This window comes from Lissotriton vulgaris, chromosome 11, assembly GCF_964263255.1.
Source record: "Lissotriton vulgaris chromosome 11, aLisVul1.2, whole genome shotgun sequence".
Taxonomy (NCBI): domain Eukaryota; kingdom Metazoa; phylum Chordata; class Amphibia; order Caudata; family Salamandridae; genus Lissotriton; species Lissotriton vulgaris.
The window spans coordinates 479,565,656-479,593,390 of NC_141699.1; the positions used below are offsets into that span (position 1 = coordinate 479,565,656).

General features: G+C 42.9%; 1 protein-coding gene across 1 annotated transcript in view; it reads left to right on the forward strand.

Moving 5' to 3' along the window:
* Window positions 1-23,997, forward strand: part of STC1 (stanniocalcin 1) — a 36,825-nt gene extending 12,828 nt beyond the window's left edge. Inside the window, exons 3-4 of the mRNA XM_086943543.1 lie at window positions 8,068-8,279; window positions 21,018-23,997. Coding sequence (XP_086799669.1) covers window positions 8,068-8,279; window positions 21,018-21,282 — 477 coding nt within the window. The 3' untranslated portion in view covers window positions 21,283-23,997. The remainder of the gene's footprint in view (window positions 1-8,067; window positions 8,280-21,017) is intronic.
* The last annotated feature ends 3,738 nt before the right edge of the window (window positions 23,998-27,735 follow it).

Consider the following 27,735-nt stretch of genomic DNA (forward strand, 5'->3'; position numbering starts at 1 on the left):
AACCTTCTAATTGTGTCATTCTGGGAGAATTTTAGGTGGCCTAGTTTATATGATCGCTTTTAGAAGCTTGATAGTTAAGATCCCGTACACATACTTCAGCCCTAATAAACCCTTTCAATGTTGCCTTACTGTCTAGATTTGATCCAAGATATCTTTTGATATTCTGTAGGTAGAATGCTAGTGGTTGGTGACTTTCCTACAACTACACTTATGGGCATTACTTTAAAATTGTGTGCTGCTCCATTATACTGCCTCATTAAAAAGGAGTGAAAGATGTACTCCAATCTGTTAACGGCCTTTGAAGTGATGGATTCTCTTTAGTTAGTGCATCTTAAGGATATCCTTCTTAGTTGAAGCTGTAATAGTAACAAATCCATGGAACTTTGCATTAAAATGTGATTGGCTTTCACTGACACTGCATTTGGATGGAGGCTACTGGAGCTATACAGGTCTCTCTGAGAAGTGCATAGCATTCAACACTTCTGTGTTATAGATGGGGGATCGGGGAGGACCTATCTTTGTTCAGTTCCTAATTGAAAAGGAGCTGTCCAGCCTGAAAGGCTAGGCCAGGAATAATTTCCAGGGGGATTGAAACAACCTGAAGAGGTCACCTAGATGCAACTGCGTAGTCAGATGTTTTTGCCATATATGACCGTCTCTGGATGGTAGGCCATTTCTGAAAAATAAGATGGCAAAAGAACCCCAGGGCATGTGTAGCAGAAAGGCCATTTTCAGAACTTTTCTTCACATGGTGGGTGATTCAAAGGGATACAATTCATGAGAAAAGTCATTATGTTGACTTTGCTGCCAATCCTTGTGAATCTAAGTGACTATACTAGAATGTGTTGGCCCTTGCTTTACTGAACATTTGAGTGGAAATAGCTGTGAGGGTGTTTTATCATTGGTGATAAATTTAACATTGCCGTCAGAAGTGGTGACATGCAGGTCAGAGTGACACAAAACGCTGTTCGATTCTACATCACGCTGAGGCTTATTTGACTGGCAAGGTCTTTACCTCTTTCTTCTGGTGACCAAAGAATAAATGCTACTAAATTCACAGAAAACCACCAATGTCAACCATTGCAATTTGTCAAAAAAAGACGGGAATTCTGGAATCTGTCAAATACGGCTATATTGATGTCCCTAATACCATAGCCAAAAAGAGCAATTGATGGACATAATGCCGAACCATGGCATACGTTCACCCCAGTACAGAGATCTGGGCCTAAATCCATTGCTGTTTGGTCCTCATGCCATTCCAGTCTGAACCCAGCCCTATGCAACAGTCTTGACCCTTTGCCCAATTGGAACTGTCCAGCCCGAACTGCCAGGCCAGGGCCTCCCTAGACTGGGAACAAGCATTCTAGGACCAGTTTTGGGGTTCCACCCCTCATCATCCAGGATAGCTTGACTCCAGTGGCATGGAGAGCACGGGACCCACGTCTGGGCATACCCATCCCAAACAAGTTCTTCTCCCGCAATTGAAAACTAACACTGATGAAAATCCAGGGGAAGGAGTGGTCACACTGGCCGTACCCAAAGCTGCTTCCCGGTACCTGCCGCAAACTTAATGGGTGGAAACCTAGAGAAGCCAAAGCTCAAGAGAAGCTGATATAGCACACAGCCGCCTCACGATGGTGAAAAGTGAAAGGGGCGCGCTCACTCCAAAAGCACACATGCTACCTCCTCAGGAAAAAAAATGAAACTTGATGCATGCCCCAGTCCGTGAAGCAGGTGCCTCACTGATCAACTAAAATAAAGTTTGTTTACATACACTACTTGTTGGAAAATGCGACATCCGTAAAGTGGGTGCCGTGCTGATACACAAGCAGAGGCAAAGCAAAAAACAGTGCACATGAAGAAACCTAAATAAGAGTAAGACTACATGTAACAGGGCAGTCTCCTGGGATGGTTCGAAACGCCAAAAGGCGGGACTAATTAAGCATATCCACCAAGCAAAAGGAGACATTTACAAAGAGCAGTAGCAGGAACAAATGGAAAATATGGGCGGTGCTTCAGCCCACATTGTAGATACAGCATGTCTTGAAAGAGACAGTGCATGCACTGCCTAGGCGAGAACTAAAAAGGAAATAGTTGAACATTTCAAAAGACTTCATCTTGTAAAGATTTACCCCATGATGATTTAACGCTTGGCTGGTGGCAGCAGCCCGGCCCTCGAGGAACCTCGGACTCGTTTTTCTGACACCTCAGTCACTTGGTAGTCATTTTAAGCGCTGTAGCGCGATCTAAGCACTAGTGCGCTCGTATTTTTAAAAATTGCTTTTAATTTGTCATTTTGCATACTTTGACTTGCACTTACTGACTGGATACTATTTTCTTCTGCTACCCGCCCTGGTCCATCGCGGCTGGTGCCGTTTGTGTGGAGGGTGAGGCGAGCCGCCATCTTGGGTGGAGCTGGACCGGATCTAGCGGTCTAGTTCTCCCGGGAGGCAGGCCTTAAAACACTTCCTTGCTCTGGGCCACTCGAGAACGCTTGGCTGGTGGCAGCAGCCCGGCCCTCGAGGAACCTCGGACTCGTTTTTCTGACACCTCAGTCACTTGGTAGTCATTTTAAGCGCTGTAGCGCGATCTAAGCGCTAGTGTGCTCGTATTTTTAAAAATTGCTTTTAATTTGTCATTTTGCATACTTTGACTTGCATTTACTGACTGGATACTATTTTCTTCTGCTACCCGCCCTGGTCCATCGTGGCTGGTGCCGTTTGTGTGGAGGGTGAGGCGAGCCGCCATCTTGGTGGAGCTGGACCGGATCTAGCGGTCTAGTTCTCCCGGGAGGCAGGCCTTAAAACACTTCCTTGCTCTGGGCCACTCGAGAACGCTTGGCTGGTGGTAGCAGCCCGGCCCTCGAGGAACCTCAGACTCGTTTTTCTGACACCTCAGTCACTTGGTAGTCATTTTAAGCGCTGTAGCGCGATCTAAGCGCTAGTGCGCTCGTATTTTTAAAAACTGCTTTTAATTTGTCATTTTGTATACTTTGACTTGCACTTACTGACTGGATACTATTTTCTTCTGCTACCCGCCCTGGTCCATCGCGGCTGGTGCCGTTTGTGTGGAGGGTGAGGCGAGCCGCCATCTTGGGTGGAGCTGGACCGGATCTAGCGGTCTAGTTCTCCCGGGAGGCAGGCCTTATAAACAATGTGCATACAGGAGCGCAGCGGACGAGCGCAGCGGGTGTGACGAATGCGCGCCGAAGTCGCGCATAAGTCAAGCCCGTCTGCGCCCGTCCGCGGCAGTCCGGGGCCTGGGGCCACGACCCCTGGACCAAACATTAAATACTCCTCCTCTACACTGTTGTCACTTAGACCCCCAGACAGCGCTGTACTTGCCCCGCCCGCCCACACCTTAAAACGTGCTGCCACATATGGCATTCTGAAGCCCGAATACATTCTTGCCAAAACTCCCAAATATAGCTCCTCCCTGCCTTCTGCTACCCCTCATAGCTCCGCGACTACTCTTAAATGCCTATACTTAAACACCAGGTCCATGGTTAAACACCACCTTGACATTTTTCTCTTGCTTCAGGCCGACCAGCCAGACTTCTTATTTCTTTCTGAAACCTGGCTCAACGAAGGATCCCTGCCTGACATCTTAGCCGCTGTCCCCTCGAACTATTATATCCTGCACGCCGACAGACCCGCCGGCAAAAGAGGCGGAGGTGTCGCTGCGATCATTCGCTGCTCCCATAAAGTCTCCTCTCTACCATCTTTAGATTTAACAGGATGTGATAACCTGCTTTTTAAACTGGACACTGACTCAGGATCACTACTTCTGATCCTTCTATACCGCCCCCCTCAAACTTTGCCCACATTTACCACATCCTTTGCTGAACAACTTGCATCCCTGACTATCTCCCATGACAAAACTGTACTACTGGGAGACTTCAACCTATGGATGGACTCTATTGAGTCTGATCCTCAGGCAGCCAATCTTAAAGAAACGCTTCTGGATATGAACCTCATTCAACATATCCATCTTCCTACCCATGACAAAGGGCATAGCTTAGACCAAATCTGGTCCCAAAACATTCTTCTTGCTATTAATTCCATCATGCCCTGCATTTGGTCGGATCATTACCTGATCAATTTCACCATCACCATTGTAAGTAGCAGAAGGTCCCAACCTCAGCCAGGAGGAAAAACTAGACTGTGGAAGAATGTCGACATTCCTACCTTTATTGGATCCTTATCTTCCTCCCCTCCCTCACTCGACCAGGGCATTGATGAAATGGAAGAGGCTTTTTCAGGTTGGCTACTTCAGGCAGCCGATGTCTATGCTCCCTGCACCAACTTCCCTCGTTCCCGCCCCAACGACGCACACAGGTGGTTTACACCTGTTTTGAAAAACCTTAAGCTTGAGGTCCGTCAACTGGAGCGAAAATGGCATACAGCCTACTTAGAGCAAGACAAGGATAACTACCGTAAAGCTCGCAGGGACTATCAAAAGCTTATCCTGAAACACAAAACTGAATATTTCTCTGAAAAAATACTCAAAGCTCATAATAAATCCAGAGAATTGTTCAACATAGTGGAAAACCTCAGTACCAGTGACAGAACCTCCCTTCCGATAACTCCCACTCAGGAACTCTGCAATTCACTCAATTCCTTCTTTTTTAATAAAATCTGCACCATCAAACAGAGCATCCCCACCACTCAGCCCCCCCTTTTGCTCTCCGATATCTCTCACAACCCTGCCATTCTGGTTTCATATCCTCATATTGACAATGTCACTTTATCCAAGCTTCTCACCAAAGTCAAATCTGGTTCCCCTGACGACATTTGCCCTCCTCATATCTTGAAAGAAGTAGGCACCCACATCCCTGAGGGCTTACTTCCCTTGTTGAATGGATCACTCACTCAAGGGAAAGTCCCAAGCAACTTTAAAAAAGCCCTTCTCATTCCCCTTCTAAAAAAGACAGGAGCCAACCCGTCAGACCCACTCAACTATAGGCCCATTTCTCTGTTGCCATACTGCGCCAAACTTTTGGAATCCCATGTCTGCGACAGTATTTCTACATTCTTAGAGAAATCTGAGTACCTTGCACCTAACCAGGCCGGCTTCCGCCCTTGCCATTCAACCGAAGCAGTCATTCTCTCGGTGCAGAACACCCTAAGGCGGAATGCGGACGAGGGGATCCACCAGGCTCTGGTGCTGTTGGACCTCTCTGCTGCGTTCGACACGGTCGACTACACCATCTTGGTCGACCGTGTCGAGCAGGCTGGCCTCAGGGGCCCGGCTCTGAGCTGGATCCGCTCGTTCATCTCTGGCCGAACTCAATCGGTTAGACTGGGCACTTTTACGGCTCCCACCATATCCACCAACTGTGGAGTGCCTCAAGGTTCTTCGTTGTCCCCCCTGCTTTTTAATTTGTACCTGCGTCCTCTTCTGTTTTCCCTCAGAAACGCCAAGGTAACCATCTTCAAGTATGCTGATGACTTGCAGCTCATCTTCCCTCTTAACACCAAGGACTCAGTGGTAGAATTTCAAAACACCATGTCCCACATTCTGAGTTGAAACTTAACCCAGGCAAGACCGAATTGGTCTTGCCTGGACAGAGTATACATTGTTGGAATCCCAGCTTCTGGCCCTCCTGCATGGGTGCCCCTCCATCTAAGTCATCTTCGGTCAAAAGTCTGGGCATCCACATCAGTGAAGACCTTTCCTTGAAGAAACAGGTGGGAGCAGTCGTTTCTTCCAGTTTTTTTCAGCTGAAAAAAATTAAAAAAATTGCATGTTTCTTTTCTTTTTCCGCTCTCACTCAGATCGTCATCTCCTTGGTCCTATCCAGATTGGACTTCTCCAATAGTCTCTATCTTGGGCTCCCAAAAGGAGAGCTTAAACGCCTCCAGTTGGTTCAGAATCAAGCAGCCAGACTTCTTCTGAACATCCTTAGAAGGCAATCAGTCAGATCTGGCCTGAAACAATTACACTGGTTGCCGGTGGAACAACGTGTGGCCTTTAAAGCGGGCTGCATTTTGTTCAAATCCCTACATGACACTGGCCCCCAATTCATTAAGGACCTATTCCATAAATACAGCCCCTCCCGATATCTCCGGTCCACCCATAAATCCCTTTTGATTGTGCCGCCGTACAAAAGGAAATGTCTCGGAGGCAGCTGCTTTGACCATCTCGCAGCTGCCTTCTGGAACTCCCTCCCCCCTCATCTAAAACTAAGTGACAATCTCCTCAGTTTTAGACATCTTCTGAAGACCTGGCTCTTTTCTCAGGCACATCATTGAGCTGCTTCCTTCTATCAAATGACTGACGCGCCCTGTTCCTTCCTACAGCGCCATGAAGCCTCCGGGCGTACGAGCGCTCAATAAATGCCAGCTAACATTAACATTAACTCAAATTGGTCATGAAGGGTGAAACTACCCCCCCATACCTCCCGCCTGTACATGCCCTTCTCTATTTGAAAATAGATTACAATAATGATTGGGTTTGAATCCTGTTGGGTAATTATTTGTTCTAGAGCTGCTGAACATACGATTAGGGCATGTCTCAGCTAAGCAGCTACAATGGAGCCTGTTACCCACCTAACTATTGCAACTCAAAAAGATGAGGGACGAAATGTTGAACATTGTCAAACATTCACTCCCAGTCTTGTCCCTGCTTCCCCTGGAAAAAGTCCAGCCTGAACTGCCATACCAGGCCCTCCCTGGACTGGAAACTAGCATCCTGGGACTGGCTTCAGGGTATTACCCCTCATCATCTATGCTAGCTTGAATCCAATGGCGCAGTGAGCACACAACCTATGTCTGTGCATACCCTTCCCACTTTGGGTGACTATAGCAACACAAGAATATGATGGACAGAATGTTGATCATTGTCAAACATTCATCCCCCAGTCACAGATCACCAGTTACCCCTAACTATTCCCACAGAACCGGAGAGTGCCCGCTCGCAGCAATGTGGAAGATATGAATTTGATACCTGCCACCTTTCTGGAAATGAGCTTAGGACATTGATGGTAGGGTACTCATATTGATGGAGAAAGCAATCCATGACTCTGGTTGTGGACCCTTTGTGTAGCTTGACTGGACTACCTACAGCAGTAGAACTCTGCATCTAGTTTTGAGTTTGTAAGTTAGATGCTATTATCTGGTGTGACGTTTAGACATCCTGTATGCTTCTTGAAATATCCTGGGAGGAGAATCTACATGAAATTCGAATTATTCTGAAGTCTTAATCCGTTTATGTAATAAAAAATAACATTTGACCTGTAGCTGTGACGCGAAGCCCAAGCAGGAAAGATTTTACCACTGAAAGCTGTGAAAATGTCCCTGTTCTAGCCGAAGCCACCTACACATCTGGACTCTTGGGCCTTTGTTCGAAGTCATCTCTTAATTCCAGGGGTACTGGTAACAACAGTAACTGTCCCCATAGGAATAATGAGAACCACAGATCTCAACCTCCACCTATAGAGTTTGGCTGTTAAGTGAAGATGACCTCTCTGGGTGACATTCTATCACTAAATGATGAGCAAAGTATCCTTAACTAAGGGTTTGGGAAACATTTGGCCCAACTTTTGGGGCATTCAACACAAGGGCCTTGGTGTTTTTAAGTCAAGCTGTGAGAATCTAGATCTGCTAATGCTCCACAGATTCTGGGTACAATGGAATCTGCACTAGCACCCCCTCCTGCTTTTATCAGCCCAGGGGCAAAACCTGCCCACATGATTATCATGGTGGAGGTCCTTTAGGGCGGTTATCCCCCCTCCCCACCTCTCCACCCTGTACATGACTGTGCTTCTATGCACACTTTTAAAAAAGTGTCATGCCTTCAACCTAATGTCTGATAGTAGGTGTATTTTTCTATTTTAAGAATTTCCGTTCTGCTTGAACAGAATTGTTTTAGCATGATAGGCTTGCCATAATGGCTCAAAGACCAAATTCCCATCATCATATATGGCACATTTGTATAATGTTTGTTCATTCTTGTCGGGCTCCAAGATACGTAACAACTCGTTTTTTCGATAGGCATCTCATTTTAGTTCTATAAAATGTTTAGAAGGTATTAATGTTTGTTGGTTGACGTGTGTTCATTTTACAGGGAAAGGTGTTTGTTAAAGAAAGCTTGAAGTGTATTGCCAATGGAGTTACGTCTAAAGTGTTCCTAGCAATTCGAAGATGCTCCACATTCCAAAGAGTTATTTCTGAGGTGCAAGAGGAATGTTACAGCAAGTTGGACATATGCAGCATTGCCAAACGTAACCCAGAAGCAATAACCGAAGTGGTGCAGCTGCCTCATCACTTCTCAAACAGGTAACTCATACTTTCAACCCCTCCGCATGGGATCTATCAGTGACCATCCTGACGGTAAAGCACCCATTGAGGAAAGGCACCTACTTGGTAGCAGTTCCCTTTATAAACATTAATTGGGCAAGTGTTTAGAACTTTTTTGTGTGTAAAACCTGAATAGAGGTTTCTATAAATTTCTGCAGTAAAGGGGACTTTTTCCATATATATCTTTATAATGGAGAATTCATTGATCCTCACTTTGATATGTAGTAGAAATTGTATTTATGCTTTTCATGGTGCTGTTCTTAATGTTAGCTACACTGCAATAGTGAAACATAGTTGGTGGAGAGATGCACTCCTTTTTTCTCCTTTGATTGTCCAACAAAACTTATAATATCCACTTTTAACTCTGTCGGCATGCTCGCTCTCCGTCCATTTGCGCTGCAAACAAGTGAAAACACAAAGGAAACGCCGTCCGGTCTCCGTTTAGCTGCACAACCCATTATAATGAATTTAATTAATTAAATTCGTAATCAACCTTTTAGTTATACCAAATTTTTCCAAAAATGTTCATCGAATTGAATTGAATTTAAAGTATTTGTATAGCGCGCGTATACCGAACGGTTTCATGGCGCTGTGGGGTCAATTCAATTTCAAGGTACGAGCTCAGATATGACTTAGGTTGAAAAGGCTTGTTGAAATAGAAAAGTTTTCAGCTTCCCCCGAAACTCCATGTAGGATGCAGAGGAGCGAATAGGAAGAGGTAGAGAGTTCCAAAAGGATGGGGCGAGAACGGTAAAACGTACATCCTCCCGTCCTCTTCTTCCTAAAGCGAGGGACAACCAAAAGAAAGAGGGTGGAAGAACGCAAGTGTCTGCTAGGAATATACGGGTGGATGTGGGATTTATTAAAAGCCGGAGCTGTCCCAGCAAGAGCCTGAAAAGTAAGGCAACCAAGTTTAAACAATGCACGCTCTTTAATCTGGAGCCAATGAAGGGAGCAGAGAACAGGGGTGATGTGTTGAGATCTGGGTAAGCTAAGAACCAAGCGGGCAGCTTGGTTCTGCACCAGCTGGAGTCGGCGCAGGGCATAGATGGGAATGCCATTAAATAATGCATTACCGTAATCTAAGCGTGAAAGTACCATCGCCATAAGAATGAGCTTAAGGGCTGGGAGTGTGAAAAAACGTGAAATTTTGCGAATGGTGCGCAAAATAAAGAAACAAGCTGAAACCACCGTGCTCACATGTGAATGAAGAGTGAGGTGCTGATTCAAAGTGATCCCCAGGGTTTTAACAGAGGAAGAAGGAAGAGGAGCAGAGCCGAGTAAAGGGGGCCAAAAAACAGAGGACCAAGGGTTGAGTTTGCCTCCAGTCAGGACCAGCTCAGTCTTGTCAGGGTTAAGTTTCAAATGATTAGAGTTCATCCAATCCCTGATGAATACCATCACTGACTGGAAGTTGGAAATAGAGGAAGAAGAGTTGGATAAATTAAAAATAAGCTGGAGGTCGTCAGCGTAATTAAACACTGTGACCTCCATCTGTAGTAACGCAAAAATGAGTGGAAAAATATATACGTTGAAAAGAAGAGGCTCTCTGTTTTTCTTCAATCCGTTATACCCATTTTCTTTCTTTCTTCCAATTTTCAAAAAACACAGGGGAATCGTTGTTTCCTTATGCCACGTATTTTATTGCAAGTCACCCAATGCATTTCGGGAATAATCCCTTCTTCGGGGGTTTCTAAAGTGCAAAAAACTAATTTATCCTAATCAATTCATTTTTTAAAAAATGTACAAGCAAACTGACATCTACCATATGTCTCTATTATTTTATCTGTACACAAACAGTTGCTGTTATTGTTTATATACATAAAAAGCTTCAAGCACGCCCCATGCTGAAAATTTTAAACTGCCAATCGTCTTTCATTCTAATATCACTACGAACTGCCTAGATTGTTTATTGTTATGTACTCGCCTGGAGCCCTTAATTCAAGTAATGTTATATAACGCGCTTACCGTGGCACTAGTAATTTCAGCCTCTAATACGTCTTGTATTAGCATGGTCCATTCGTAATTATCTTTGCTGCAAGCTCGTCCCACAGCCAAACCGCATTCTGCTCCAACTCCTCACAACAAGCAAAGCTTTACTGGGTGAGGACCAACGCGCACCTTAATCACCCCACCCCTTGTCAGCTGCATTCTCACGTGACGAAACAGACTCATGCTGAACTACTTGCGAACTGCTGAGGCTACACTGCCTCTCACGCTGTTGCTCCATTCACCAAATTGCCCAGAATCTCTCTGTATCTAGGTCATAACTTAACTGCGTTATGACCTAGATACAGAGGGATTCTGTACAAAAAAAAGTTTTACTTTTTGTGAAATAGGTGGTCATTTTGCTTTCAGTTGCATAGAAAGGGTGGTTAAAGGACAGCTGACGTAAGCAATTAGTCAGTTGGTTCTGCTGACTGCTAGCCATTCTAGATTAGTGGATCTTTAAAAGTTTGGAATTTTTGACACCAATATTAGGACCACATCGAAACCAGCCTTGCGAAATATATGGAGCAGCTTTAAACTCCGTTCGCCTGGAAGCCAGTGAAGGAATGAGTGCAGGAGATGTGATCATTTTAGCCTTGCTTCAATAGATTCTAGGGCATAGAAGCCTGACCAGAATACTCAAAAGCCCTCTTCAGTCCTACTCTGCAATCCTGCTTTTGCTACTCCAGGCCTGTCTATCTGTACACCTTCATGTATAATTTGGAAATTGTAATCCCTTATAAGGATCACCCAAATATAATCTGTGGTACTACACTGCAAATATAGCAAATGGAGGATTGGAGAATGCCAAATAATCTATCCCCCAATAGAATGAGGACACAGCTTGCATATCCAAGATGTGTAGAAATAACTGAATCCTAGGAATAGAAGATGCATCAGCCAAGACTACTCTGACCGCAGAACATGAGCAAGACATGCTTTTTCTCCCTGAACACTGGTGAGACTTTCAGTTGATAACTCAATTTAATGTCAAAGGAAATCTGATAAAACTGAGGTCCTTTTAATTCCTCTCCATCTCCTTACTCTAACACAACGCTGCAATCATGGCTTGAAGCAATGCATATACTCCTCTTAAAGCCATCCAGTGTTAAATACGGAATTTGTTTGGTCTAAGTTCGTTTTATTTGAACCTGCATACACTTTCCTCATGCCCTATAAATAATATATAAGTAAATAGGCATAGTCATTTCGCTCGTATCTCTGCCTAATGATCACTCAGTGCTTTACTATTCTGCAGAAGGACAGAAAATCAATGTAGGGATATTATGATCTAACATACAGTGGTCATATTAAAGGACTACTCTCAATACCACCTTTTCAATTCCTTTAAAAATAACATCTTAGCATCAAATCCGCAAGCACTTGTTCTATCAGCAGTTGTCTAAATTATGCAGCTGGATACAACCAATTTTTTTTTTTAGAGAAGTTGATTAAATATAGAGCCAAAAGAAGACTATCATCTAAAGCACACTTACTGCTGCTTCCACATTTATTGAAATAACTTCCCATTCCGAGCTGAAAATAACCTAATTCTACAACTACTAAAAACACAAAATATAGTAGCCAGCCATGACCTCATCATTTTCACTCTAAGATCTTGGCAATTCTATTTAAATTGATCAATTTGTATTCAAATCTCCTTCTCGATTGCAGTTAATTAATTCATCCCCAATCTTGACTCAAATCCTGATTTCTTGACCATCGGGATTGTGGATTCCTTCACACACGAAGGTGAACTAAACTGTTTCTTGGTCTTCTTGGACATTATAACCTTAATGCGATTTGGTTATAAAATATTGTTCTTTTCCACATCTTAAATATATACACCAGTTTTGTTAACAAAAATAGCGAAAGAACCTCTGCCTTACCTTGTCAAAATGTCAAACACTTCAGCAAAAAGCTATACACTAGTCTAATAAACACAAAAGTGAGGTTTTTAATAAAGATAACTAAATTGCAGAAAGAAAATGATTTAATCTATAACATCAGTTTCTCCTGTCTCTTGTACAGCTCACGGAGTGGTAGAAGAACTGAACTGATATATCTCTAAAAAAATACCAGTCTTTTCATAGCTTTAAGTTCAAGAAAATTTTATTTGATAATGACAAGAGAAAAACCAGGTGTCAAAACAAAGTACATTGGAATATAAACTTGAAGACTATGAGGAGAATAAAACAAGCATACAAATGCAAATATTATGAGAAGGTAAATCTGGGTAATGGAGGAAAGGAAAAAGAAAAGGTAAAAGAAAAGCATGTTAAACAGCAAGCATAGTAAGCATGAAAACATTCGAAAGGAACAAGAAGATGGTACAATGAAGAAAAATGGAATGCATTGAGCAATTAAGGAGGTTTGAGGACTTCCTGTTGCGAAGGTGGTGGATGGAACAAACGCTTAGTACATGAGTCCAAATAAAGCGTGACAGGGAACCATAAGTCCATGCGTTTTGCAGCCATACATGCCGGAAAATCATAAGCAGTGTCAAGTCTATGATTGTGGCAGACATTGAACCACCACGCCTTGAAGGAAATATTGGAGAAGTCTTTCCAATTAACCGTTATTTGCTGGAAAGCAGCAGCCAGTAGTAAGTCAACAATCTGAGGCTTTAGATCAACATTGTCCCAGCAAGGGAAAGGCTGCCCAGGAAGATGTGTATGTGAGAAAAGGGGATACAAGTATGAACAATCAGATTAATTTGAGCCCAGACCTGTAGCCAAAAACCATGAACAGGAGTACATAAAAATAACATGTGAAACAAAGTAGCTTGTGGTGATGAACAAGACCAACATGTGTGCGGAGTGTTGGGAAAGCGTTTGTGAAGGTCAAAGGGTGTAAAAAGAAGTCTGTTGTAAATAAAACAAAGTCTGTGTAAGGGTTGCCGCTCTCGAGGATTTACGGATCTTGATCCAGATTTTGTCCCAAAATGAAACTGACCAGGACACAGACAAGTCGTGTTCCGAACATTCCTCCACCTTGGATTTAGGTCTGACAGATTCACCGTTGTGGAGGTATTTGTAGATAGCAGCAGCTTTTGGTGCAGTGTGTAAAAAGGAGTGGAGTGAGGAAAGGAGAGTGGGTGAAGCAGGAGGAGGACAGAGCTGAGAAAGCCGATTAAAGTTTGTTAGGACTGTGTCCTTAAGCAACTGATAGTTGCGAGCAAAGGAGGCAGGTAAGTCATAAAGGGAGCGAAGAGTAGTGAAAGGTAAGAAAGAGGATTGAGAAAAGAGTTGGGAAATCCACAACAGACCCCTACAATGCCATGTTTTCCAAAAGAAGGGTCTGTTACGGATAAGCAGAGCAGTGTTATGCCAGATGGGGGAGGAAAGAAAATCAGCAATGGTTGTGGGAGGGGGATGGGAAGAAGATAGGAGCAGTTTAGTAGTGAATTTGTGAATAGGAGTGGAAATAGAAGAGGGTTTACGAGAGAAGGAAAGATATTCGGCAAAGGAAAAGGGAGAAAGAAGAAGACGTTCAAATTTAGTCCATAAAGGACAGGGAGTGCTAGGGTCCTGTAGCCAAAAGGAGGCTTGTCGCAATTGAAACGCTTTATGGTAAGCAGGAAAGTCAGGGAAGTTAACCCCACCCTCAGACTTAGGACGAATCAGTCGAGCTAAAGACATTCGAGGCTTCTTTTTATTCCAAAGGAAGGATGTTAGAGTGGAGTTAATCTTTTTGAAAAATTTAGAAGGGATGGGGACTGGAATATTAGAGAGAGTATAAAGGACAATGGGAGACAGCATCATTTTAATAGTGTCAAGGCGACCCCACCAGGATAGGTAAAGAGGGTGCCATTTGGACGTGATATCCGCTAACTTTTGGATGCATTTGGACAAACAGTATCTGGGATGGTAGGAGTGATATACAACCCAAGGTATTTAATATTGGAGGGCTTCCATGTAAAATTAGATGCGGCAAAATCAGACTTAAATGTAAATTTTGTCAAGGGTAGGATCTCACATTTATCGTTGTTAAGCTTATATCCAGATATTCGGGAATAGGCCCGCACTTCAGTCAGGAAGGCGGGAATCGAAACAGTGGGATTGGAAACAAAGAGGAGGATGTCATCCGCATATGCGGCTAATTTGATGTGGGAATCTGATATTTGGAAACCTTGGATAGACGGATTTTGACGAAGTTTAGAAAGGAAAGGTTCTAAGGCCAAATTAAAGAGAAAGGGAGATAAGGGGCATCCTTGACGAACACCTCTTTTCAAATCAAAAAAAGAGGATATTTGACCATTGGCACAAACCGCTGCACGCGGGTTGGAATAAAGTAATGAAATTAGAGAAATGAAATTAGGGCCAAAACCAAACCAACGAAGGGTATGAAAGAGATAAGTCCATTCAACTCTATCAAACGCTTTTTCAGCGTCCAGGGCAATGGCCACAAGGGAATGGGGTAAGAGGCGAGATTTAGAGAGAATATTAAAGAGAAGTCTAGTGTTATCAGTAATGAAGCAACTCTTGACAAAGCCCGACTGTTCCTCACCCAGAAGATCTGGGAGAAGAAGATCAAGACGTGCCGCGAGAGACTTCGCAAATATTTTATAATCAATATTAACCAAGGAGATTGGTCTGTAATTTTTACAATGTTGAGGATCCTTCCCCTCCTTGGGTATGAGGCAGATATGTGCATCAGAGAAAGAGCCTGAGGAGGAACCCGAGGTGAGGAAAGCGCCAATAAGGGAATGAAGTTTTGGGATGAGAAGTTTTGAAAAGTGAAGAAAAAATTCTACAGTAAAGCCGTCTGGCCCAGGAGCCTTATCTTTTTGGAGAGTCTGAAGTGCCGTGAGCAGTTCTTGTTGGGATATGTCAAGCTCTAAGTGAGAAAGGTCAAGTGGGTAGTGGGCAGCTTTTTGAATAGTAGAGAAAAAATGGTCTAGGGATTGAGAAGAGGGCTGGGTTTCAGAGGAGTAAAGAGTTTTGTAAAAGGTAGAAAACTCAGTAAGAATATCTGTGTCTGTGTGTTTGAGAGTGGAGTTAGTGTCGTAGATTGAGTCAATATTCAGCTTATTTTGCTTAACTTTTAGATAATTAGCTAATATCTTACCAGCCTTATTTTTGCCCCCATAGAACTTGGCACTTGATTTCAATAGATACAAGGATGCATCGTCCGTGGATTTTTTGTTAAATTTCATTTTAGCGTTAATCAAGGCAGTTAAACTTTCCTGTGAACAGGAAGTAAAATAAGAATGCTCCAATTTCTTAATTTCCAGAAGGATAGCCGTTGTGAAGCTGCGAGCAGCTTTTTGTTTTTTGGCAACAAAGCCAATTATGAAGTCTCTTGCTGCAGCTTTAAAGGCGTCCCAAATGGTGTGCTTGGGGACGGAGGAAGTGTCATTGAGGGGAAAAAAATTCATCTGAGAAGGCAGTGAAGGAGGTGGTGAATTTAGGGTCTAAAAGAAGAGAGTTATTAAAACGCCAACGTTTGGGGCCAACTGATTTGGGTAAAATATCCAATTGAACTAAAGTGAGGGCATGGTCGGAGAGTAAAATCGGACCAATTTCAGCATGGGTGAGAGTTTGGACAATGTTGTGGGTAACAAAAATGTAATCGATCCGGGATTGGGAGTGATGGCATGGAGAATAAAAAGTAAATTCTTGAAGCTCTGGGTTACATAAACGCCAAGCATCAGTAAGTTTATGCTGGGAGATAGCTTGAGAAAAGGATTTATGTGACTTATTAGGAATGAAGTGTGCCTTGGAATTTCTATCCAAAAAGGGGTCTAGGGGCTGGTTGCAGTCTCCTGCTAAAATAAAATTGTCATCAATAAATCTGGTAAGGTGCCGGGAAAATGAATGCCAAAAAGTAGGATCACCAGTAGTAGGGGCATAAACATTTAGAAGAGAAATTGGAACATTCTTAATGGAGAGCTTAGCATACGTCCAACGACCATCAGCATCCGATTCCTGAGCGAGCAAAGAGTGAGAAAGAGCTTTGTGACAGAGAATGGCCACACCATTACGCTTGCCACCCCCAGGAGAATAGTAAACATCACCCACCCAACTTCTCTTCAGTTTAACAGATTCTTCAGCAGATAAATGGGTTTCTTGTAAAAAAGCAATATCCACATTTAAACGTGCAAGGTGAGATAAAATTCTCTGTCGTTTGATGGGAGAATTAATGCCCTTAACATTCCATGTAATTACTTTCAATGACATATCACATAAGAAAAGAAGAAAATATCAACATGAAGAAAATAGATGTAAGAAGAACCCAGAGGGGAAGAGAAATCAAAAAGAGTAAGAAAGTCTATAAGAGGCAATACAATATAAGATTGAAAAAGGAGGATGAGGAATAGGGAAAAAGAGTAAAAAAGTGGTAGTTAAAACCCGTTGAATTAAAAAACAAGAGAAGGTAATACAAGTAAAAGAGAAAGAGATAGGAAGGAATTTATAGCAGAAGAATTGTCGAAAAACAGAAGAGGGAGACACCTGTGGAACAAGGGAAACCAATGAAGATGAGAGGAAAAAAGATACAAAAAGGGAAGCGAACACCAGGGAAAAAAGGGAGAACATACTTACGGAGGGCAGAGCTGGGGAGGGATGATCACCGGGGAGAGGAGACGAGTAGAAAGGAGTGAGGGGGGAGCGCCAACTAGAGGAGGCAGAACATCCAACGCAAGCGAACCAGCAAGTCGAGGGGAAAACACAATATAAATTGTAAAACCTGCAAGGTAGAAAAAAAAAAGGGAACAATAAGTTCAAAAAGAAAAATAAACATAACAAAGGTGAGTGGTAAAAAAGGATACAAAATACACTAGTGAACATTATATATCCATATGACAGGGACGTAAGAAAATGAGCGAGAATCAAAAAAAGGAACATAGGAACTGAAGACGCTGGAAAGCCTAACAAAGGCAAATGACAAAACAGCCAGCATCAAACATCAAATATGCAGATTAATTAAGACAACAAAGCGGCAACATGCGAGAGTCATGGAGAAAAAGCTGATGAAGAACTGGATAAGTCCATATCAGACGCCTGTGCAGAGTTCAAAAAACTTCGGAGACGAACAGGATCCTCGTAAGTCGTTGTCTTGTTGTTGTGAGTGACTGAACAGGCAAGGATGAAAAAGGCCATATCTGGCCCCAATAGAGCGAAGCTCTGGTCGCATATCTAAGAAGGCTTTGCGACGTTGGCTTTGGCGTAATCTTGCGCAAAAAAGAGATTAGAACCTGACCATTGAAGACGAGGTGAGGCACGAGCCGCTGAGATGACTTTGAGAAGGTCAGTATATTCTAAGAAGTACATGATGACACCTCTTGGCCGTGAAGAAGGAGAAGAAGTAGAAGAAAGGTGGCCTAGCCTATGTGCTCGCTGGATGTTAAGCGTAGTACCGTCAGGCAGATGAAGAAGCTTGGGTAAGAATGATTTGAAAAAGGCGATGGGGTCAGTACCCTCACAATTCTCCGCCAGGCCGTAGAGTCGAAGGTTAATGCGTCTATTTCGGTTTTCCAATTCTTCAACTTGCTTCTGGAGAGAGGAAATCTGTGACTGCATGTGTGACACCTTGGATGATGACTCCTGAAGAGAAGACAGAGAACGTTCCACTGTAGTCACTCTAGCATCCATCTGAGACCAGTTGTCAGTGAGAACCTGCAATTTAGAATTAGTTTCCTCCATGAAGGGTCTGAGAGCACGGATCTCTTCCAGTAACATCTCCATGGAGACAGCCGATGTGGATCCTGTCGGTGATGGAGGATCTTTTTTAAGGCGTTTCGTCGTGACTTTCCCTGAAGGCTGGACAGGCCGCTCCGTGTTGGATTGCGACATATGAGCAACAAGCGCCCGAGAAGCCTCGAGATGCGCCAATGCAGAAAAGACTTTTGAGTTTTTAATGAAAACACGACGTGGAGTCTTGGGAGTACGAGGAATTGCACTTCTTTCCATAAAAAAAAGAGTCACGTTCAGAGGAAAAATAAGAGAGAAATTAAGTCCAGTAGTATCCGCTGCGAGCCCGCAGACACCAACAAGTGTGCGCAGGAACACCTGAATGAGAAAAGGCACACAAACTTCAAAAAAGGAAGAAGGAGAAGAAGGCTATTTGCTCGGAAGTCAAGAACGCCAGGGAGTTATAAAGATGTGTGAAGCAGCATTCATATGCTTACTTGGAGGAATCTGCACATTGAAGAACGAAGCAAAAAATCACCATGCCGATGGGGTGCAAAGAAGTAGCATATTGTGGAGCAAGAGAAGTCCATCAGAGGAGGCGCATTATGAATAGGAAAAGAGCAAATGAAGGTGAATGCGCAAAAACAGCACGAGAAACTGCCACAAATGCCAAGTAACCATGTACAGGAAAGCGTGAGGAATTGCAGCGCTTTTGATAGAGAGTAGGCTCAAACTGCGTATGCAGGTAGGTTACTTGAGGAAAGAAGAAGTCCAATGAGACAAAATGGCCGCCGAATTTATAAAATCGCGAGTAAAACTCGCATAAAGGCAGCGTATATTAAATGCTTGTGGCGTTAGTGCAGAAATGAAGAAAATAGCTCACCATGAGCAGTTGGTGGAAGGTGGAGCTCCGTGGCAGACACGCATGACCTGCGATCGGGTGCGCCGTGAATCGCACTGAGGAGGAACAAAATGGCGGTCGCGGCCGTCAGAGAGCCGCGTCCGCCACAAAACTCGTGAAAATGTTTATTCCTTCGCTTGAGTGCTGCCGTATCTGGGAGCGCACTGGTGCCTGTGAACTCCGGTCGGGGAAATTCCACTTTGCAGGCGTAGGTGAGTGGAATAAAGCAGCGAAAACCCCTGCCGACCCGGAGCACTCACATCGGAGCTGCCGTCCTCGCCGGGCGCCAAGCCACGCCCCGTCTTTTCATAGCTTTGATCAATATGTTGAATGATGCTAGATAGATATAGTGCTAGTTAAGCGAAGGCTACAGTACCTATCAGCAGCATCATACTTTACAGCTTGCCACGTGGTTTGCTATTGGAACCATAGTGTTACAGTCATGCCAATCCAGCTTTTTAGAATGCTGCCCAGTTTCCAAATTTGTAACAGTCTTTCACTTTCTGGTCTTGCTGGTTTAAGTTACTCAACAATAGTATGAGCGCTTCATCTTATTCCATCTGATTTTTGGAGCCCATTGGTGAATTATTAAATTCACTCAACTTATCTTTCCACCTTTATGGATGGCACACGCATAGGGTCATTTATCAAGATATCTCAATCATCTTCTGTAATAATTGGTTTACATATTTCAAATACTAGATGGGAAAAGAACTAAAACAGAACAAATCTTAGTTAATCAAACAGTTCTGACTCTAGCATTGACGTTGTAAAGTTATGGCAGATCCATACATACAGCTTTCATACTGAAATAACACAAGGCCTCTCACATGGCCTCATCCCATATAAAAAAAATAGAATTGGGATGCTCACCTTAAATCCATGGTTAAATGGGGCATGGACTAGCTATGATCATGCACAGCAATCAAAGTTAATTTCTAAAAAGAACTAAAAGAAGTTGCTACAGTGCTTATCATTTCTCATGTAGAATATGGACTCCTCACTCCTATTAACCATAGCTCGATTAGAAACTGCTCCTGAATGGCAGTTTCACATTGTGGCGAGATATTTTCATAGAATCTAAGAAATTTGACCATGTTATCTCTCTACAAACTTAGCTCAGAATCTGCTGCATTGAATTAAAACATGCCTCATTACCTGGTTCTAAGATGAACCCAATTGGGGAGAATCCCTATTGGTCGGTACTACTGGAGGCAAAGATCTGGGGTCCCTACTGTTGAGTAACAGCAGAATGATGGGAACAATGCTACAATCTTGACACTGATGTGCAAGCTCTCTGAACCGGCGGTACAAATGAGGCTCTGTAGGGAACCCTATCCACTGGATGTGTGGCACATCTGGCTCTTTGCACAAATAGCTCGAACCATATCGATAGCCACTTGGATGGGCTGAGGGGGGCTGTATCACCCCAGTTGACTAATACCCATCGGACTGGTTTATTACTCTACTTGACGTAGCAGAGTCTTTAAATATGGGAAAGGATCAGTTTCTTCAATATGCCAAAACTGACTCTACTTAGACTCTTATTGCACTGTTGACAATGGCAGGTGGTTTTATTACTCATATCTACCATGCTGTGTTGGGTTCAGGTAACTATAACTGCTGAATGTCTATGGTTTTCTATGTGTGAAATCTGAGCCTAACTATACAGCCTGTAACCTTAGTTTTTTTAGGGAACAAAAATATATATAGATATATGTAAATTTCTGTAACATGGAGTGCCCTTTAGTAATTGATCTTGTGCCAATTTGTATGTGTTTTATATTATTTGGTATTAACAGCAGGAGGCACAAAATAAAGGGGCGGCATTATCAAAGTTGGATAAACTCTCAATATGTCACTTGGATAATCTGAAATAAAGCGAGACATTCCTTGGAATGATTAGGCCCCAGATTTTGGTTTCATCCTCCCCCTTTTCCTGGACTATGCTATGTCATTAACTGTGGTGCTTGTAGTTAACAAATAAAATGTTCGTTAGGGACTTTTTTTGTTTTATTATACTTGCCTTGCTACCTGACATCATGTGATGTGCAATGCTGGGTTGAGTGGAATTGAAGAAGTGTGTGTGTGGGGGGGGGGGTGGGAGGGGTACAGCTATATTTGATGGTGCATTATCTTCTGTTTCCAGTTAGTTATTCTGTCCTAATGTTCCAATGTTTCCGGTGTCCACAGATATTACAATAAGCTTCTGAAAAGTCTTTTGGAGTGTGACGATGAAATGGTTGGTGCCATTAAAGACAGCTTGTTGGAGAAAATCGGGCCAAATATGGCGAGCCTCTTCCACCTGCTCCAGAGCAGTCACTGCTCCCAAGTGCATGTTCGTGGCGACTTTAACAGAAGACGTCCTTCAGAGCACCAGAAGCTGAAGGTCTACTTCCGAAATCTCAGGCCTGAAGGACCATCCAACATGAAGCGTACTTCCTCTGAGGGTGTCTAATTATAAGGGGGAGGGAGAGAAGGGCTCAGAATATGGTGCAAGTTGTGTTCTCACCAAAGTAGAAACCTCCTCAGCTGGAGGGAAAAAAATCACTCAATTTAAATTGCAACTAAATATGTTTTTAAGTAGGATGCATTTTAGTTAACCTTTACATTTTAATCGACTCCATTCACAATTCCCATTAGAATAAATGCATGGCAATAGGCATCCTTGCTCTCATGATGTACTGTCTTCAAGGGATGCACCAGTTCACAAATGCTCTCTGAGAAGTCAATTTTCGTTTCCTCGCAAATAGTTCAAGGGGAAGGAAAGACAATGGATTTCATAGGATCCTTAGTTCAGTTCCTGCATTTGCCATCCATGCAGAATTTGTAGCTATAAACACTTCTCTCTTCCCCACCCAAATTCCTACATGTCCTTTGCAACAAAAAAAGTTTGCTTTTACCACTGTGCTAGACCTTGTAAAATAAGATCTATCTGAAGTGAACCCAGGTCATTTCACTTCTCACAAAGACTCTAGAGGTCTGAATCTACCCATCTTCTTGTAATGCAATACTGGTGAAAGTTGCCACTCAAATCTTGGGTCCGTATCTTTGGAATGTGTTGGTGTTTATAGCTCTGTTCTCAGCACTCTGTCTTCAAGAGCAGGCTAGTTTCACCTTCTGACACCGTAATAGCTGACAGAAAATGTATAGCACTTATTGACCAAACATTTCTATCTGCAAGTCTAAGCTAACCATGGAAAGTGCCTCCATTGTAATGTTGAGTTTATTTTTTGTAAAACGTATATTCGCTCTTTTCAGTGGTCATACTCGAAGAGAGAGAGCACAGTATTTCCCATGGCTTGCTGCAAGCATCTGACCATCTTGTCCCAAATTATCATAACAGAAGCAAAGGTGGGTGCTTGTCTGAGTAGTCCATGTTTGTCAGTTTGCTTGAGCTGGGTAGAATTGGCATTGCCGATGAAGTCCTCTAACTTAATGGACAGCAGATGTCAGGGAGACTTATACCATTATGGATCTGCCTAATTATTGTGTATATCATGTATGTCCCTTCAAAAGTTTTAACATTTGGTCATTTTTTTTAAACCCAAAAGAATGTGGGGAATCCAGCCAACCTCACTACACCGCTTAACGGTCTTCACAAATCTTCAATTTTTCTACAAACATGAAAATGAGTCGACTGCTTGCTAAGCACCCTTAGAATGCGTAGAAGGTAATACATGCGTAGGATGTGTTCTCGTTGCTACAGGACACACCCTTTCCTTTTGGCGTTCTTAGTCCCATTATTACTCACTGATTATGATGGACTGTAGTAAACGGTCCAATATCTGGGACATCCCCTCACATCTGCCTCCTCCCTGCTGCAAATATAGTTTACCTTTCCTAGGTTGGAGAGGGCTCGTAATCACAACTTGAAACTGGATGTTCCTGAGAAGAAACTGTAGCTGGATACATGTTAGTCCATGCAGGCCAAAGGCTAACATGGGAGATATGGTTGATCCTGGGTAGATGTATAGCTTGCGTAAATTGATGCCCTCTGACGTATCTTTTCAACAGGCTAAAGTTTGGTTACCTGCCATGATCCGTCTTACATAAGAAAGTTCTGTTAAGGTACTTATTGAAAGGACTTCAAAAATGTGTGGAGGGAATGGGTCTAGTTCCTCAAAGTGTCATGAACATTTCATTCTATTAATGTAAATCGAATGCAAGGAGCCCCTGCACACAAGGTGGGGAGTATGTATTTCGCTGATCAGATTTACTTTTGTATATGGCTCCATATATCTGCATTGTAAAGCACATCTTCCTCCTTGTGGCCTTTCTATATAAGAAGACTCTTCCACAGAGATCTGCCCATGTACTGTAGAATGGATATCTTGACGTCATGCCTCGCATGCGCTGCACAAAGTTGCCTGTCGCTGTACTGTACAAATGTCAAAATGCTGCAAGATGGAATTCTTCAGCCGTTTGATGCTTTACCTATTTTCTTTTTGTTTGTGGGGTGAGAAAATGTAGTGGGATGTGTTCAATGACTTTTTGCTATTATCTCCATAGTTCTCTATTTTGCTTTTACTTTTTTGTGCACACTAATTTAAAAGGGCTTTTGGGGATGGTGTTGCGTAGAATTTTATGGTTAATGGCACTTTGTAGTAGAGTATTTGCACAACCTGTCCTTTGTTTCGCTTTTGTGGAGATGTGGAACATCTTGCGATATTCTTCTGGGAAATACAATTACTAATACATTTAAAGGGTAAGGGGTTCAGCTGCTGGTGCCTGTATGTCTGCAAAACTGTGCTGACTGTTGTGTGAATTTTAAAGGCCTTATGTGTGTTACCCAGTACCTGCCAACAGCTGTAGGTATTATTAGCGAGCACAGTGTTTCCTGTTTGGGTTTAGGTCCAGCCCAGTGCAGTTTTTCTTTCTTTTGTAAATTGTTTCTTAAGCTGCAGGGTAAAAGTCATGTACTTGCATTGGTGTGCCTGCAAAACAGTGAGCATTAAAAATACAGACCTTAATTCTAGGTCAAGCGTTGATAGTGTACTTGCAACCTATTCTGGCAAAATAATGTAGCACTAGCCAGTGACAGGAGGCAAATATGATATATTTCAAACAGTAATAAACACGAGACAAAAAAATTATTTTCAGAAAAAGCTAATCTTCATCATTTCCTGACTGCGTTGCAGCAGTGTTGGCAAAAGTCCTGCAAGCAAACGTTAAAAAACAAAAAAAAAAACCACCTCAACAGGGACCACAGTGTTAAGACTGCATGACTGTAAAGCATTCAGTCACGGAGTGTTTTTCACAGTGTTAATTACTTGAAAATGTCAGTATAGTGCATGATGGGACAGGATAGGAGCCTGGGTTAGCGGGCACCGGGATGTTGCCTGGAGACAAAGGAAGTGGCGGCTGGTATTTGATGTTGTTGGGGCGAGGGCGTGGAGGGGGGAGTAGGGAATGATATATAAAAAAAATACTTACCCATCTGCCAATGCCAACCCCCCGTCGCCTCCTCTCGGTCTTCTTCCCCACTTCCAGGGCCGGAAGCAGGATCCTCCTGGCTCCCAGCCTCCCGATAGCCAATCACAATGCTGCAGTGCAGCGCTGTGATTGGTCTGAGCGGCGTGGATAAGCGCTCAGCCAGAGAATGGGAAGCTGGGCATGTTATGCCTGCATGGTAAACAACAAAGTGCGCATGAATGTTTGGCTGGCCACAGAGGGACGGCAAAACATTCATGCGCACTTTAAGGGAGTACAAACCACTGCTCTCCTCCCCTTCTTTGTCAGCAGAGCAGCCCCGCCCCACTCCGTCCCACCCGCAATGCGCCACAACAAGGAAAAAATAAAATGATAATAAATTAGAGTTTTTATCATTCTTTTTTTCTTTTAGTGACAATGCTTTTGACGCCACTGGACGAAGGATATGTTCCACCTGAAAAGGGAAGCAAGTTTAGGGCAGGCTGATAATCAAAAACTAGGCCATGAAAAAAGCAAGCAATGGAAGCCCATATTTTACTGTAAAAATGAGCTTGGGAAAGGAAGGGTTGGCTCTTCAGTCTTGTGCAGAAGGGGGAACGGAGGAATCTACTGCACCTGGAAAAGAAAATCTGCCAACTTTGTGGGGTTAAGGGGGGGCGGGGTGCTGAAAGGAAGCCATGGTGGTGGACTGAAAGATAGGTTTCCCGGATCTCTCTGCAAGTTAAATAAATTAGGTTTGGAAATAGAGCAAATATCAGATGAAGGGGTCCAGTTAGTTAAACAGGCACAGTGAGTAGACGATCCACAAATGGCCTGCCTTTGCCGTTGGGTAATTTTGGTCGTGCGAGTGCATTTAACCTCAAACACATTTTTCTTCATTGAGTGAATATACATTGTGTTTGATTGGAAGTTCGGTTTCAAGGCCTTGCAGCAACATCAACTAGTGTCTGGTTTAGGTGGGGGACAGGTGTATCATTGGTGAGCAGGATATAACCTGTGCTGAATTGGAGATATTTGATTATATTTCAGGATGGGATTTTTGAAACTGATCCCATATGCTTGCAGGGTGATGCTTGATTTTCAGACGTCGGTTGGAACCACAGCTTTGAAAAACAGTTTGTACCATGTTTATGGTTTTTGCTATCTTTAGCAATATATGTTTTTACCAAAAAGCCTTTAACTTCATTTAATGCTGCTAAATAATCGAAACGGGGCACTACAACTTTACTGCCCTTGGAATAGCAACCCAATGATTATATCACAGTACTGTAAAAGGATGTTGGGCTGTCCTGGACTGTTGATTGCTTCTAGATTCATAAAAAGTCTCTGTTTTTTGGACACTCCGAATGTCTTTGAGGTTGTTGCTGATTGGAGACGACCATAACTTGGTTTTACATTGGGGTCGGCCACATGGTGCTGTGCATATATTTCCCATACACAAAAGGGGATGTGCGGCTCAGATTTTGTTAAAAAATTCCCTGTGGTGTTAAAAGCAGCATTGCTGTAACCAAAAATGTCACTGCGTCAATCTAGGAAAGCAATCTGTGTATTTTAGGGAGTGATGCCTTTATTACGACAACGTGCAAGTGTGCAATAGATCATCACCACTTCAGATCACATACATGTGAACGCTTATTCAAAGATTCTACCACCTTGACACTTAAATACATTGTAGCCATTGCAGATCAAGCTATGTTGGTTATGTCAGTCGGTGCTGTAAATGTCCATATGTGGTGGGCTCAACAGGCATTGGCTAGCTGGAAGAACCCACACCTAGTTGCCATTCTGGTCCTTTAAATTTGCATACCAAGAAGACCCAGCTTTGTCAGAAAATTCACAACTGAAAAATTATTTTTTGATTGAAATGTAATCAAGATAAGAAACCGGATTAGCATTCAGGCGTATGTCTGCGTACATTTAACAAAGTATAACCACTTGGCCTAATGCATGTCCTATGTTCTAGGACCCACAAAGGGCATCTGAATGATATAATTAGGCAGTGTGGCACCTATAACATGAACAGCTTGGTGACTCTGCCAACTCTTAAAATAAATGTACAAAGATGGGGCAAGTGTCGATATGGGATCTAGGATTGTAATTGCATTTTTTGATCTCTTGCTTTTATTAGTGTTGTGGAAAGTTCTTGATAACCTTCCGCCACATGTGGTTACAACCTCTCGCACTAGTGCCATGGCTAAATCCTTCGAAGACCTGTTGTAATGGTACCATTGCATTAAGGCTACCCTTGGAAGTGATGTTTTATTCACGATTTGGGTAGATAAAGAACTTTCTGCCCGAACTGCGATCACAAGATGTGCTACTGCACACTGCCTTGGCTGAGGGCAACTTTCGCTAGTAACCCATAGCAGAAAACACCCCCAGAAAACCACCTGCAATCTGGGAATAACCTGCACAAATCACTGTAAAAACAGCAATTTTTAGGTCGTTTCCTCATTTCTTAGTGTTAGTCCTGTAATGATGCTTTAATACTGCACACTTTATAAGGGCGATTCCTGGGTCCAGCATTTCTCCACTAAGCGTTCCAAAGCCCTTATAATTCTGGCTCCTTTAATCTGAATTTGACTCCAATTTATCTTAACTAGGCATTTACATCCAACCAAGAGCTCTACAGAGCGTACATAATAATATGCACTTTTACTGGTCAAATTAATGGGGTCGCTACTTACAGCATGTACCATCTTATAGCACAATATCGACAATCTGACCTAATGTCTGAGCTGACATGTAAACTCCTTCTAAGCCACTTTCATATTTCCTGACTGTTCACCGACCTTTGGTTCATTTAAAGAATATTCGTTTTTTCTTCTGAATCCTCATGTAGTCGCCCCACCTTTGAAAGTAGCCAAACACTGATGATATTTCAACCGTCCATTGTTAGGCAGCTTTTATTTTTTTATTTTTTTTACACTACATTGCTTGTGATTTAGAAATGTGCTCTTAGCCAGCTGCTGTCAGAGTGATCGTGGGCTTGCTACGCGCATTCCTCCACCCGTCCACTTTAGAGAACCCCAGCTTCTAGCAAGAATGCTCGCTTCGGTCGTGATCTCGTGGGAGGCCGCTTTGATTCGAAGAACAAAATCCGCAGACTGATATTTTTGGCTTGCCAGTGCAAAGTTTTTAACCTTGTGGCTTACAATTTCCTTGAAATGGCTCCAACTTTCTGTCTGTGTTTTAGTGCTGGCCAAAATTTATCATCACTTTAACTGGCTTGATCGCAGCACCTATAATATATTAACTTTGCAATATCTCCACATTATAATATATTTTACCAAATAAAAAAAACGTTCGAGGTTTTATGTCAAATATATATATATTTATTTTCTTTTGCTGGGCTGATTAAAACAAAGGCTTTTCACACGACTGCTTGTTTTAATATAAAACGGATAGAAATTGCACTGCTATAAAGGGACTTTTGAACACTATGGCTAAGTATTTTTTTCACTTTTGTATATCTGCA